The following is a 16,447-nucleotide window of genomic DNA, read 5'->3' on the forward strand; positions in this document are numbered from 1 at the left end:
ATTGATTTCTCTACCTTTTCTTCTTTTTCCTGGAATTTTTCCCTGATGGAAGGTCTTTGCAAGCCCTGAGGACCTAGTGAAATGGCTATAAAATTATAGTTAGAATTTTTGTATTGCTTAACTATCAACAGTATGGCAGGAAGTGTGTGATGTATGAAAGGGAAAGGAGAACAGGTTTAATTCTTGTTAATGTGTGGTAATATAAAGTCCTCCAATTACATTCTTGCCTTGGTTTAAGTAACAAGTGTTGAATCAAAGTGTCCTTTTATAAACTATACATATGGTTTAATGATATGTTGACAAACAAACATTGTCTGCTCTATTATTTACATTTGAAACTATTGAACTAAATCCTAATACTTTTCTTCCTTGTAGGTTGATGCTTTTAGCGATGAAACTGAAAAGATTCAGAATGTCACAACTAAGGATGCACGCCAGACAACCATTAGTTATCTCTCTTTTAACAGGAGGTATCGCATCAGAATGGCGGCTTATAATGAGAAAGGCCCTGGAGTTAACACTTCAGATTTTTATGTGACCACACTACAGGGCAAACCAAGCTCCCCACCTCTAAATGTTGTTCTAAGTTCACCAACCTCTACAATAATTCAGTAAGAAAACCATTCAGAGTATAGTTAGAGATTTATAGCCTTTATAAGCTTTCTTTTTACTTATTTATTTATTTATTACTTGTGACAGCAATGAATGGAAATTTTGCTTTCCTTTTAATTTCAGGGTACTCTGGGATCCTCCCCCTTCTATCGAATTAAATGGGGTCAACAAAGGTTATGACATAGAAATAAAACAAGGAGGGATCCTGTACAGGAGTGAGTTTGTGATGTTTGATGAGATGAACCCAACTGGACGACAGGTTGGTCATCTAGAACTGTGATAATGTACTGTTAGAACTTCAGTTACATTCTCGTTAAGAGGGACTATCTTCTATAAAAACATCATGTTCCTTTTTTTTAGGACAATTTTTACCTGTTAGAGACATAACAACAGCCTATCTGAGGTTATGCTTTTTAAGATTTGACATGTTTACTATTATAAAGCATTTCATCACATTTCTCAATTGGCTCTTATTAAGTCTCTAACAATTAATAATAATTGTCCTTAAAAAAACTACATTTGGTAGCAAGTACAATTGCTGAACTCTACAGTTGAGCAATGAACTGGACTGTCTGGTAATTTACTTGACTATATATATATATATAGGGTCATGAAAGCTTCTGGATACCCATAGAAATACCACAAGCTTTTTGTCAGCCCCACAACAATGCATTCTTGAATGGCCACTCCTCATCAGGCTTGGCCCCTTCACAGTATGCTGGCTTTAGTCACATGTGCTGGCGGACACAAAGGGCCATCCCAACCTGCACCACTATTTCAACTATAACAATATGTTAATTTGACCTCTACTTTGTTGTAATTATTTTTGTTAGTTTGGAGAATTCTTTGAATAAATAGAAATTGTTTCTTTAAAGGCATCACCAAACTGCTGAAATCACTACAGGCAAAGCTAGATCTCTTATTAATAAAGAAAAAACAACTCTTTATTATAATTTTAAATTGTAAAAATTAACTTTTCTTAAATATCTTTCTACGAATCTGGATGTAACAAAATATGTAGATTACAGCTGGGGCTGCATAGTCATGGGAAATACTATCCATCCATCCATCCCAGTGGCACTACAGCCCATGGAGGGCTCTGGCCTGCTTCAACACATCCTTCCATTCAGATCACTCCTGGGCCTTTCGTCTCCACGCCCTAACCCCAAGCTGCTTCAGATCTGCCTCCACATCATCAATCCATCGCATTTGGGTTATGTGTTTGGGTTGCTTGCCTATATACAATTTTCGCTCCTCTGTTATCTGACATTCTTTCAATGTGACCTGCCCAACGTAGTCTCTTCTTTTTTATTTCCGTCACTATTAGTGGGTCTTCATACAATTGATATATCTCATGGGAAATACTACATTCCTCATTAATCTTCGGACTCAAAGACAAGCCTTATTATTATTATTATTTTTCTTTAAAAGCAAGTTACAAACCTAGGTTGAGTAATGTTGATATCACTACAGATTCTAAAATGTTTTGTTACATTCCCAGGCTTACAACATCACAAACCTACTCAAGTATACTCAGTATGACATCAGACTTGCTTGCAGAACTGAGGCTGGAGCTGGTCCACAAAGTCCTACACAGTCTTACAGGACAATGGAAGATTGTTAGTATTTTAGTATTCAACTTGTATTGTTTGTACAAGTGTAACCCTAGTTTAGTTGGTTATTAGACTCAGTAATCTAGCTGGGTTTGATTTTATTATGATCACATTGTTAGAACACATAGTTGATTTCATTTATTTTCTGTGTCTCTTGAAGTACCTGGGCCTGTTTCTGATTTAAAAATTGACAACATCAGAGATAAGTCACTCAGAATTAACTGGCAGCCTCCTTTGGAACTTAATGGCATTATTACAGGTAAATTCACTGCTAAACTCATGCAGTTATTACAGGTTAATATTTGTTTGCTTTAAATGTTTCGGATGTTCCTTCAGATTCTGAAGATAATAACATCCTAGCCCAAGCAGGATGACGGGGGATGGCAATGGACAGAGTTCAACCTCGGGACTCTCGTGACCACAAAACATCAGTCCAGAGTGCATATTACACTACAAGGCACTGATTTCTAAGTTAGACATTTTTTCTGCAAGATTAAAATAAATGTCAAGGCTGGGTTGAGAAGAAAATTTTAAGCTGTGACCTCAGTTGGCATTGGCTAGTTGCACTTTTGAATAGATATATCTCCAGGCAGTCACCTCAGTATTCAAAATTAATTACTTTGAATGCAATATTGTGCACATCATTAGATTTTTATGTACAAAAATTGCAATTTTAGCTTTTTTTTTTTTATTATGCCACCAACCAAACCTCTAAGACTTAAAAAAAGTTGTCAGTCATTAACTGATTATATAATAATTTCAATTTAGACTTGTGAGACATTGCCCAACAATCCTTTTGACCACCATTATTGACTATATTATCATGTACTAGACATTTTGTTTTTATTTCACTAGGATACAGAATCACATACAGAGTCAAAACACAAAACCAATCTACAGTAATTGATCGTAGTGCTGATACCTTGTCCCATGCATTGAATGATCTTCTGTATGCAACTACCTACGTCATTTCTGTGCAAGCTAAAACAAGTATAGGCCCTGGGTATCCCAGAACCACAGAGATAGACTCTGGTGTTCCTCCTGGTGAGTTGTCATTTTCTTAAACCACAAAAATTAACTTCTCAACCAAAGCTAATGTGTGCCCCTGTACTTGTCTTGAATGTTGTTGAAGTGTTGCTTTCTTGTTGTTTCAGAACTACCTGGGCCTCCTAGAAGTTTGGCCGTGACCAATATAGAAGCTAGAACTGTTTTGCTTCAGTTTTTCCCTGGATTTGATGGACATACCTTGATTACCTTATGGATAGTGCAGGTAGCCCAGTTGAAGGATACATTTAACATAGAATTTTGATTTTGTGAATAATGTTTATATTTATCAAGATAATTCAATTTTTAATTTAAAAAAAACTGAAACTTAAATGGTCTTGGTAAATTTACAAAGAAGATGTAAACTTAAGATTGTAATGTACTTTCTCAGGCCCAAACTGATGCAAGTGCTGACTGGGTGAATATATACAACCTGAGTGACCCAACGGCAACACAGATTCTAGTGAAGAACTTACTGCCCTATACCAAGTACAGGCTGCGCATCATTGCTCAGAACATTGTGGACAAGAGTGAACCTAGTGAACCCTGCATTCAGTTCCAGACCAATCAGGCTGCACCAGGTGTTCCCCCTCAGGATGTTACTCCTAGAGCTATTAGTTCTACTGCTATAAGAGTGCGATGGAGAGTAGGTTTTTTTTTGTTGTTGATCTAGTTCTTGAGCTTAAAAACTTATATTTCAATCATTCTTATTCTTCTTGAAACTGTCAGGTAGAGTTGAGCCTTCTGCTCTTGGAACTCTAGGCCAGCAAAAGTGAACAAGAGCTCTCTCTCACCGGCCTGAATGAGAACAGTGTACACTGTGAGAACAGTGTACACTGTTCTGTCTGGCGGGTGGGTCAGACTCATGGCAAGAAGCTGCTTACACTAAGACCCCCGCCATTTTCCTTTTCTATACCAGGCTAACCGTGCGGGACACGCCATTTATGTAATGGCCCCTTGAGGAACAGTGCCTGGATGTGACAAGGTTGTGGGAGATTTTTTACAACTCCGCCCAGTGCAATGCAGATGCTCTCGCACCCCCTTAGGCACCCCCACGGGAGTCTTGTTTTGCTACCCTTTAGCCTAATCGTTTCCTCCTACGATCGTTTCCACCCGGGCGCCACTATGAGGCAGGGTAGCATGCCCGGGATATTTCAATCATAAACTTAAGCTCCATAACTTCACCTTTATGAGTTTTCATTAAGGGTTGAGCTAGCGCCCTATTATGATTCTTGTCCAATGGGAAGGATTTTACCTAGAAGCCAGGAATGCGAGGTGGCTCCTCACCGATCCCTTTGTCGTCAGGTTCCCCATTAACTAGATCAGTGTTTCCCAAACTATTTCTTTAACAGAACACTTCCTATTTTCAGAGAATTCAACAGAACCCTTTACTTGTTTTCAGGTCTGATTATTTCCCATTTGTTAAAAAAAAATTATAGTTAAAGCATATTCTAAAATTAGAAATGTTTAAAAATTAGAATTTTTAATTATTTTCAAGTTGAAAGCTCAAATAAATACACATATGAGAACAATTATGATTTAATTACTTTGATGGCAGTGTGTTCTTAAGGAGATTAACTTCTTGATATCAGTATTAAACCATCATCTGTGTTATCTAACGGTTTGGACTTCACTTCTTACTTTGTGTGAGAATATGTTCTTGTTAGTTAGTCGCATTGAATACATCCGCACAAGAAACTCAGACATTTCCAGAGTAATCTGTCAAAGTCAGACAGGCATCAATAACTACAAGCTCACTAACAAGAACATAGACTCACACAAAAGTAACAAGTGAAGAAGCTAAGTCCAAACCATTAGATAACACAAATGATGGTTTAATACTGGAAAAAGGCCACCATCAAGTCTATAAATCCTATCATCAACTGACTAGGTAGTCTCTAACCCAACTAAGTCAAGACGTCACTAGTCACATTAAGTCCGTCAATTATGGTACCTCTCTAAACAAACTAATAATACTAAGTGTCTCACAATTAGCTTATTTTGATAGTTAGGGTACTTTCCAGACTAGCTTGACCAGTAATCATTTAAAGGTTGATCTATATTTTTGTTTCCAATCTTAGAGTCAGAATCCAGATCAGTTCAAAGTTCATGATGATGTAAATGGTGTTTTTTTTTTTAATTGCTGAGAAGAGCTATAATAAAAATCAATGTTTCTTTTCTGTATAGTTAGAAATAAATCATGTGTAGGCCTACTAGTTAATTGTTCTAATAGTTTGTCAAACACCTTTTCAAGCTTCCTGGAACACAGTTTGGGAAACACTTAACTAGATGATTATATAATCACATCCATTATCATGAGACATGACTCCTTGATCCATATCAGGGTTCCTCCTTCCCAGTGAGGCAGGAGCCTGACTTATGAGGGGTTCCCACATATTCCTACAATGTATCATCACTAGCTGTGAGAGGATCAGTGTGGTTGATGGGGCAGGTTAGCAAAGCCTTTCTTTTATCCTCTCCGAGTACAATGTGTCATCACTAGCTGTGAGAGGATCAGTGTGGTTGATGGGGCAGGCTAGCAAAGCCTTTCTTTTATCCTCTCCGAGTACAATGTGTCATCACTAGCTGTGAGAGGATCAGTGTGGTTGATGGGGCAGGCTAGCAAAGCCTTTCTTTTATCCTCTCCGAGTACAATGTGTCATCACTAGCTGTGAGAGGATCAGTGTGGTTGATCGGGCAGGTTAGCAAAGCCTTTCTTTTATCCTCTCCGAGTACAATGTGTCATCACTAGCTGTGAGAGGATCAGTGTGGCTGATGGCGCAGGCTAGCAAAGCCTTTCTTTTATCCTCTCCGAGTACAATGTGTCATCACTAGCTGTGAGAGGATCAGTGTGGTTGATGGGGCAGGCTAGCAAAGCCTTTCTTTTATCCTCTCCGAGTACAATGTGTCATCACTAGCTGTGAGAGGATCAGTGTGGTTGATGGGGCAGGCTAGCAAAGCCTTTCTTTTATCCTCTCCGAGTACAATGTGTCATCACTAGCTGTGAGAGGATCAGTGTGGTTGATGGGGCAGGTTAGCAAAGCCTTTCTTTTATCCTCTCCGAGTACAATGTGTCATCACTAGCTGTGAGAGGATCAGTGTGGTTGATGGGGCAGGCTAGCAAAGCCTTTCTTTTATTCTCTCCGAGTACAATGCTTGTTTGCTAGAACATGCGGTGGAATTCCAATCGAGTCAACAGTTCAATCCCATTTTTTTTAATCCATCTTTTTTTACTGATGTTTCCATGGGGTTCCTCAATGAGGTCTGGAATATATCCCACCTTAACTTCACCAGACTGCTAGACCAATTTCCAAAATGGTGTTATGCTTCTGTACCTAGTAAATCAGCTGGTTTGCTCTGAATGTCTTTGGTGTAGATGGTATACATTACTGGTGACTGAACGCACCCCTGCGGTGCTCCATTCCTAAGCTCTCCCATGGCTGACACGAGTCATAGGGGACAGATATCAAGACTAATATCTGGAAATAGTTTAAAGCTGTGGTAATTTTTTAAACAGTATTCTGTTCTTTTTTTCTAGCAAATACCTCGTACAGAGTGGAACGGAGATTTTCTGGGATACAGAATTCGTTATCGGCGTTGGAGCAAGGATGTTAATCCTAACACCACCTCTTCAGCAGATCTACTTCTAGTCCAGCAGCAAACTTGGACAACTGTGGAGCTGAGCAATGGCAGCAGCATTCAAGAATATATTTTGAGCAGCCTTGAAGAGTGGATGGACTACCAGATAGAAATGACCTCCTACAATGCTGTAGGCTCTAGTGCCTCTAGCCCTACAATGTCAGAGAGGACAGAAGAAGATGGTAAGTAGATCTTGATGGTCCTGGGCTCAAATCCTGCCATCCCCTACAGGAAGTTTGGGCTTGGATGTAATTATCTTTAAATCTAAAAGGACATCCAAAACATGTCAAACATATATATTAGAAACATTTTTCAAATCCTTAGGAAAAGAAGATAAATCCATAAAAACTAACCCATCATCCAGATACATTTCCCCTCACATGTGCACTTGATTAGATCAGAGTGCACTGAGCCTACTCTACAGCATGAAAGTTGTGCTTAAAGCTTCACTGGACTACTATATAAGACTAAAAGAGAATTATTTTTTGCTTTTCTTGCCTACTTTGTTGACCAGTTTCTAGACTGAATGTGTGGTTAAGTGCTTGGCTTCCGAACCTGGGGTCCTGGGTTCAAATCTTGATAATGATTGGTATTTTGGGATTTTTAGGGCACCCCAAAGTCCAACCAACTCTAATGGGTACCTGACTTTTAGTTGGGGAAAGTAAAAAGTAAAAGTAGTTGGTCATTGTGCTGGCCACACAACACCTTGCTCATTAATTATTGGCCAAAGAAACAGATGACCTTAACATCATCTGCCCCATAGACTTCATGATCTGATAGGGGAACTTTGTTTTACTTTTACTGGACTGAATGTGCAGTTGAGCCTTACACTGGTGTTGTATTAGTGTTGTATGTACTCAGAATAGATTATTCATTCCAAACTAAACTAAATAAAGTGCTATTATTATTTTTTTTTGTGTGTGGTTATATCTTATTTTGTTTCATTTTATTTTTAACTACTTGACTTAATTCTGTTGGTGATAAAATAGTGTATTGCTAATGCTTTATGTTGTCTTTCTACAGTACCTAAAACTAGTCCTGCTAACTTGTTGTTGGCAACCATAAACTCAACTAGTATAAAGGTCAGCTGGTCAGCACTGCCAATCCTGGAACAAAATGGTAACATCAGAGGCTACAAAGTAAGTCTGGTTCTTCATTCATTCTGGCTTAGTCAAGATCTCACTCTCCTTAAGTCGGCAGTTCTCAACCTTTTATGCTGGGCGACCCCTTTTTACAATCCACCACTCTGCCGCGACCCACAGGTTGAGAACCCCTGCCTTAAGTGTTCATAAAATACTTAGCATTATTTTCCTTACACTTGCTTCCCTGAATACATTTTAGTCCACAAGAGTTTCATTGTGCTGTCTGCCCATCAGACAGAAGGCATCCAAATGGTTTTAAAGAAAAAATAAGAGCTTGAAAAATTTGATTTGGGTGTGGGACAAACAAATGATCCTAAAACTTTATATAGCTCATCAACACTTCTTTATTCTGTACACTGGAGACACCAAATAGCTGGTTCTATATAATATCTAATTCTGGGTTCCTTGACAACACTATTTTCTAAGGAGAAGTGTGAAAACTGTTTTTTTAGATGTTAAATGTATTGAGACTCTTGTAATTGAGTTACTCATTAAGAGTTATCTCTATCAGGAAATTATTTTGTTATCCCTTGTGCCTGGTTGTAGGCTCTCTGCGTTTGGTTATATTATAAATTATTTTCACTTTCAGACACTACTTTAAAAAATTCCTTTGTATGTCCTGTTTATGAAAACATCCATTTTTTTTAAACTTTATGTTTGAAACTCCTGATTCTCAGGGACTGCTTTTTAATTCACTAATGCCTAAAATTGGTAGTTGCTTTGGGCTGTTGGGTTTAAGTCGTTGAAACTTAAAATGTTGTTGAATAATAATAAACTCTTATTTTGATATAACTAGGTCATCTACAAAATCAGCTCAGTCAATGCTCAGTCAGAAACTGTCCAGTTAGATGGCAGCTCAACTCTAAATGTAACTTTGACAAATCTCAAAAAGTACACAGAATATGAAATCCAAGTCCTAGCCTTTACTAGAATGGGGGATGGAGCACGCAGCACTGCATTGGTTAAAAGAACAGCTGAAGATGGTAAGGAAATATACCCCCCCCCCCCCAGATTAACAACTTGAAACTTAACTACCTGATCCTATGGTATGTGTTCTTGATGGTCCAAGGAGGTTTGGGCAACAATGTAATAATCTTTAATTCTGAAGGGAATATCAGAAACATGTCAACTAAAAAATAGTAGAAAAAAGTCAATAGTTTCAATTCACAATAACCAATAAGCTGCAGTTAACAATTAACAGAGTTTATGTTTGGAACATTGTAATGTACTTTTAATCTAGCAGTTAAGTGCATCTTTATTTGACTCATCCCAGTTGTAATAGTTATCTGACATCAGTTATAGAAACTCTCCTTGCTATGTGATACCTTTTTAGCTTTAAGCTACAAAAACAAAAATGAAATTCCGTCCCTTAAAGCACAAGTTCTCAAAGGAAAACATTACTAGCTTTACTTGTATTTAAAGTATATTTTCTAGCTACTCCAATTCAAATGCTACTTATTTTGAAAAAAGATATTGCAATGTTTCTGCAATCTAATTTGGCAACAAAGACTACATTACAGAAATGTTTCATTTCCTTTCATTGAACTTTTGCTCTTCTGCTATCTTTCGGCTAACTTTCTCATGCACTAAAGGTAGATAAAATGTACACCTTTCAGACCTTATAATCTATGGGGGTGAATGATATAAAGTTCATCTGTTTTTATGGCCAATGGCTTACAAAGGTGTCTTGTAGCCATGACAATGACCAACCACCTTTACTTCCATAAGCTATGTCAGGTACCCATTAGAGTTGGGTGGACTCAAGGGCTTCCTAAATATCCAGGAGTTCTAAATCTCATTCAAACTCAATACCCCTTGGTTCAAAAGCGAGGCATGTTACCACTCAGCCACCTCTACAACCCTCATGCTCTATACTGGTACATTATTTTCATTTATAAAGTCAATCTATTTACCTAGTCACAATAACAAGTTGATCCAAAGAAATAATTTTAAGTCCAGCTTAAAATACTTTTATTTGGTATGACAACATTTTTTATTGCAATAAAAGTAAAACAAAACAAAAAAATAATTGTCATTTTTATTTTCTCTTGATTAGTTCCTGGTCCGCCTGTGATCATCTATTTCCCACAAGTGTCTGACAACTCTGCAACTATTGTGTGGCAGGCTCCTGAAGAGCCCAACGGTGTGATCATCAAGTACAAGGTGTCTTACAAGCAGAGAGATCAGCCTGACACTGTCTTTGAAAGCAATGCTGTGGAGAAGCCAAATAATGAGTTTAATATGACAGTAACTGGACTGTCCAGAGAGACCTATTATGTATTTGCTGTGACTGCCAGGACACAAAATGGCTGGGGTGAAACAGCCAAAGTGGATGTTTTCATTATTGCCAACAGAGGTAAGAAAATGCTATTATTTAATTGTTTTGATTTGTTTAACTTCAAGAGTGATGCAGTTTTTCATTTGCTAATTACAAATATTTTATGTTATTAGACCTTTTAAAGTACATGAGGGCTAATATATGGTGAATCCCTTTCAAAAGCAAAGTGTTAAATATCTCCCATCCTTGCTTCATTCTTAATTACTCTAGTTACTTTTTTCCATCTTACTTGTCTTACTTTCTTTATTCTCCATTTTATGATCTATTTTCCCCTCCTTTAAAAGTCTCCTTAATTTATGCCTGTCACTTTTTCTAGAACTTTCTTTTTCTTTTTTTTTTTTCCTTTTTTTTGTGCCAAAAACTTACTTACTGCTGTTCATAATATAAAAAAAAATATTTAAATGGTTAAAAGGGTATATTTTTGTATGAAAATTAAATTGTCAGTGGTTTAGAGAGTATGTTCTTGTATAAAAAGTAAATGGTTTGGAGAGTACCTTTTTATTGTATGAAAAGTAAATGGTTTGGAGAGTATCTTCTTGTTGTATACAAAGTAAATTGTAAATGGTTTAGAGAGTATCTTCTTATATAAAAAGTAAATTGTTTAGATAGTATCTTCTTGTAAACTGAATACCCTGGTTTCAGTTTGTTATTAAAGTTTTAAACAGGAGCATTTTAGAAAATGTCCTCACATAGAGGTTAAAATAAGTTTTTCCACCAAATTTAGCTAGACAATAAATAAAACATTTACAAGTTGTAAGTAGAAACTAGGCAAACCTGTTTGGTGAGCTAGATAAACATTATTTTAATGAAAACTTTTATCTTTTTCAGATCGACCTGATCCACCTACTAATTTGAGAATAGACTCCTCTGAAATCCTGGCTAGGTCAGTGACAATAATCTGGAAGGCTGGCAATGACAACTATGGGCCAGTAAGAAACTTTACTGTACAGTACAAGAAAAAAGATGAAGATTGGAAGACAGTGCCTCAAGCAATCAAACCACAGTTAGCATCTTATACTGTCACAGGGTCAGTACAATAGAGAATAAAGAGAGAAACACAATTTTGTTGAAATAATTTTATATTTGAAACTTTTACTAAACGGATATACTACTAACTAGGATAAATTTGTGCAACTGATTGTCTGAATTAACATGCATGACTAGAACAGCATATGGATATTATCTTCCTTTTTGAAGGAACATCTGTAATTTGTAAGATGGTGAATGGTGAATTCTATTGTTTTGCCTGTTCCTTAAGCCTTTAAAGGAATGTATCCTCTACTGATGATATTCACCACCCCAAGCTTTCAGGCCCTACTGATGATAATCTCAATTTATTTTCTCATTTCTCTGCTACCTTTTCAGTGTTTATTTTTATCATGCTTAAATAAATGTGAGCCAACTACATTTCAAATGTTATATTTATTTTAGACCTCTATTTCAGCGTTGTATTGTGGAAAAACTTAAATGTGTAATATATTTCATAGTTAAATTTATTTTAGACCCTAGTTTCAGCATTGTATTGTAACTATTGGAAGATATTATTATAAATCAATTTTTTTTGACTGTTTCAGACTTTTGCCCAACTCTTTGTATACATTTAGAGTGGCTGCTACCAATGATGTTGGTACTAGTGGCTATAGTAGTGCATCTAATGAAATCTATACTTTACCAGACAGTAAGTGTCTTGTCTTCCTAATGAAACATTTGCTAATGAAGGCCTTTTTAGTGAATCATTCAATGATTGTAGAAAGATCCAAAGTTATGATTATGCAGACTATTGGGTTAAAGGTTTTGCAATAAAACATTAAATATTGATGTTATGCTGCTTAACTCTTTCTCTCCTAATTGATGATACTGTCAATTTGACACCATTCTTTCAGCCCAATTGATGATATAATCATTGATGCTTAAAAGTCAGTAGTTCTGTTTTCTTTCCTCCCAAAATGTCACTAAATGCTCAAAGTTTAATCTAGAATAGTTTCCCTTTGGAAAACATGGGTTCTTACTAAATAAATGTTTTTAAATAATAAGGGCAAAGAAGGCTCCATTTTCTTTATATTAAATTTCCATATAATAGAGCCATGGGATAGTGAGCTCAAGACAATTATTTTTGTTTATATATGTTATATATTAAGTTTAGTGAAATTATAAATAGCTATCATAAGACATACTTTTAGCTCAAATTTGATTATAAAATATTGCCTAGATCTAATCTAGAACTAGTTCCTATTAGACATGTCCACAGTTGGTAAGTTTTAATTTCTAAATTTCATTATTCGAAATAAAATTTGGTTTTATCAGTTTGATTTATCTAAAAAAAGCTTGCATTCCCCTTTGATTCTATACCAAATATAACATTTTCTGATAACAAAAAAAAAGTTATTAAAGATCTATGGATGATGCATAACAGGGTAGTGAAATACATATAAGCAAAATGGATAATTCAGTTGGAACGTTGACAATAATTAAGAAGAGAAAGAATTATGGTATCTAAATGTATAATTCTAAATATTGTTATATATAGGCACTAATGTAAAGCTGAATTAACAACTCTAGTATGGAGAAATTAATATATAATATATTTGATAATTCCTTGAACAGAACCCGATGGTGCTCCACAGAATGTCAAGGTAATGGCTGTGACTCAGACATCAATCAGGATCACTTGGGATGTAAGTTGTATTGCTATGTCTGCTGTATATTTAATTTAGTCATTTGGTCTCTTGTTCATATTTTACTGTCTTCATCTTCAATCTCAGTGGTCATTTGTATAATACAGAGCCTCCCTGATAATGAAAATGTATTATTTCATCCAATAAGCCCCTTTCTGTAAGACTCTGGAACAGCCCTTTTCTTATGGGCTACAGAGTACGCTACAGGTGTGAGGACTCTGAGGCATCATGGGAGTATCACATGGCGGAGAACACAGAGACTGTCATCACTCAGAGCTCTTTTATTCTGAGTAAAAAATATAGTTTCAACGTGGAAGCTTGCAATCTGATTGGCTCTGGGCCTTGGAGTCTGACTGTCTCCATTTACCTTGATATTGGTATTACTTCTGTAAACTAGACCTTCATATTGTGGCGTGTTTTGTTGAGAGTTGGTGCAGCATTGGTCTTACACTTCAATTTAGTTTGTCTTCTTTTGTATTGCATTAATTGTTGTATTATTTCTAAACTTCTTTCCAAAGTTGATTCAGTTGTCTTGTCAATTTTATATTCCAAATTTTGTTTGCTTTTTGTTCTGCTTATATTTTTGATATTCTTTCCTTTAAACTTGAATTGTATTCACTTTTTACAAGTTCATTTAGATCATGGCATGCTTTCACTTCATGTTAGTTCATATTTATAACTTTTTTTTTTAAATAAAAAATATAATCTATTATTCTGTAGAAAATTATCAATTTAACATAAAACAAAACCCAGACAGAATTGCAATTTAAATGTTTTTGATATGAAAGTTACAACCTTATCTCTATTTACTGTAAATGTACCTAAAATAAGCCACTTCAGTAGAACACTCTTTGCCTGTAATTTATTGATGGTATTGATAGATGTTTTCATTGCAATGTCCATTGTTAGCCACCACCAAACTCAACCTGGAATGGATTACCCTTATCTGACATTGTTCAATTCCGGGAAGAAGGGGCAGTGGCATTTAGAGAAGACTCCATCCCTTTTGGCCTGTACACTGCAACCCTGCAAGGGCTGATCATTGGCCTTAAATATGAAATCCAAATCATGACGGCCAACACCGTTGGACGTGGCCCACCAAGTACACTTCAGGTCTTCCGAGTCGGAGATGTTGGTAAGATGAAATATTTCAACATAAACATTTAAACAGTAGAACATTTACAGGTTTTGACAGTTTCTTATTTTTTGAAGAAATAATTAACAACTCTTTATTAATTGCTATCAAATATTAAAACCTAGAGAGTTGAATACATGAACTTCTTATTTTAATTTCAAAAAATTATTTAATAGTTTGTATATCTATTTATATCATAAAAATATAACTAATTCATATGAATTTAAATTTTGATGAATTTTAAAGTGCCATTGAAAGTAAACAATTTATTAACAAACAATCAACAAAGATGTAATTACATCTTTTCTTGCTACCAGATCATAAGGTCGCCTTCTTCCTGATCTGCCTGTATATTTACAAAGTTTACTATAAGTGTTTATACTTGTAATAATCTTCATAATAAGCAAAAGGAAATAAATATTTTGTTGATTCTTGGACAAAAATTTAGTAAGAGACTTTTATTAGACAGCTACTGAATTAAACTAAAGGTTATAATAGGCCTACTTAGTGCACTATTGTATCAAACTGCAGTTCTCTACATTTATTTACTAAAAGAAAAATAAAGAACTCTAGTAGGAACTTAGTGAACTCTTGTACCTGACTTGAATTGGAAAGACAATAGATTGATTGAAATCTAGACAAAGACAGTAAATTGATTGAAATCTAGACAAAGACAGTAAATTGATTGAAATCTAGACAAAGACAATAGATTGATTGAAATCTAGACAAAGACAGTAAATTGATTGAAATCTAGACAAAGACAGTAAATTGATTGAAATCTAGACAAAGACAATAGATTGATTGAAATCTAGACAAAGACAGTAGATTGATTGAAATCAAGACAAAGACAGTAAATTGAGTGACATTTAGATGGGCTTTAGCTTTTGTTGAGAATTTGAATTAAGCTTTTGCCTAACTTTCATCTCTTCATTTCTTTCTGTTTTTAATTGATTGTTTATTGACTAACACATTTCTAGAACATTCAAGCAACAGATTCATAAGACATGTTCAGTTTTTTTTACTCTGTTTGCTTGGAGCTATTCAAATAAGTGTCATCCATTTGTTAACCTTGACCTTAACACTTCACTCATTGCTGTTTCCCTTCAATGTGCTTTATTTTTATTGTTCAATGTTTTGTACTGTTATTTCTTTTTTTTGTTACTATATAAATAGATTGAAATCATTGGTCACAAAATAATTTCTGACTTTTGACCATGCTGCCTAGAAAAAATAATAATTTTGTGCAATAGTAAACTGCTTATACATTTTCCATAATAAAGCATTATCACCAAAATTAAATAGGAAGATTATATAGTTCAGTGAGTGTAAGGATGAGGACATTGTTACTGAAATACATTAATTTAGAACATTTTATTAGTAACAGAGCTCATAATTATACAATCTTTTTGGAGTTATTTTTAAATGTTGTTATTGTTCTTAAACATTGAGTTTACAATACTTAATAATTGTTATTTTAATAAAAAGTTAGTATAAAGTTAATACACTTTTTTTTCAAAATAAAAGTTCAATGGTTAGCTTTGTTAACATTTAAAGATATAGTTAGATTTTTAAATAAATAAATAAATATATATATTAACATGTTTATAGCATAGTGGAGTTCTGAATTATTTCCTCACAGCCCCAGCAGCTGCACCTATGAATGTAATGATGTTTAACAGAAGTTCAACCACTTTAGAAATAACCTGGCAACTTCCACCTGCTGGTACAACAAATGGAGAGCTCATTGGCTACAAGGTATGTACAGCATTGATCAATGGTTGTAACTTGTATATTCATGAATTTAAGAAGTCATCTGCTTTTAAAATTATTTATTTGTATTCAGTTATAGTTATTTTTTTCTGATTTAAAAAATCCGTAATTTTTTCTTCTCTAACCACCTGTGATATTTCAAATTAAATTTAAAGGTACTTAATATATTGTGAAAATTGTCTTGGGTACTTTATACTTTTTTTTTTTCCAAATGGCTGCCTGGTTGTGTGGTATACACGCTAGACTGTCGTTCGGACTTCTCTATGGTCCTGGGCTCATACCCTGCCCAATACCATCCCCCTTTGTCCTTCGGGAAGTTTGGACTAGGAAGTTGATTACCTTCAACTTAAGGAACTTCAAAATATGTAAAACATACAAACAAACAAGCATTTCCAAGTGGCACTAATTGTTGTATGTTGTTAGGAAGTTCCTACAGTCTGTGTGGTGACGCAATGTTTTCAGAGCATGCTGCTCATTTA

The 16,447-nt window shown here is 35.2% G+C and overlaps 1 protein-coding gene across 3 annotated transcripts in view; it reads left to right on the top strand.

Moving 5' to 3' along the window:
• Positions 1–16,447, top strand: part of LOC106052779 (protein sidekick-2-like) — a 42,717-nt gene that overhangs the window by 14,355 nt on the left and 11,915 nt on the right. For all 3 annotated transcript variants that reach the window (XM_013208225.2, XM_056021633.1, XM_056021634.1), the window contains exons 16-31: positions 376–611; positions 736–871; positions 2,114–2,231; positions 2,386–2,484; positions 3,081–3,269; positions 3,380–3,495; positions 3,661–3,915; positions 6,808–7,090; positions 7,932–8,047; positions 8,847–9,033; positions 10,107–10,406; positions 11,217–11,415; positions 11,963–12,066; positions 12,993–13,063; positions 13,973–14,198; positions 15,838–15,953. In XM_013208225.2, coding sequence (XP_013063679.2) covers positions 376–611; positions 736–871; positions 2,114–2,231; positions 2,386–2,484; positions 3,081–3,269; positions 3,380–3,495; positions 3,661–3,915; positions 6,808–7,090; positions 7,932–8,047; positions 8,847–9,033; positions 10,107–10,406; positions 11,217–11,415; positions 11,963–12,066; positions 12,993–13,063; positions 13,973–14,198; positions 15,838–15,953 — 2,751 coding nt within the window. The remainder of the gene's footprint in view (positions 1–375; positions 612–735; positions 872–2,113; positions 2,232–2,385; positions 2,485–3,080; positions 3,270–3,379; positions 3,496–3,660; positions 3,916–6,807; positions 7,091–7,931; positions 8,048–8,846; positions 9,034–10,106; positions 10,407–11,216; positions 11,416–11,962; positions 12,067–12,992; positions 13,064–13,972; positions 14,199–15,837; positions 15,954–16,447) is intronic.

This window comes from Biomphalaria glabrata, chromosome 2, assembly GCF_947242115.1.
Source record: "Biomphalaria glabrata chromosome 2, xgBioGlab47.1, whole genome shotgun sequence".
Taxonomy (NCBI): Eukaryota; Metazoa; Mollusca; class Gastropoda; family Planorbidae; genus Biomphalaria; species Biomphalaria glabrata.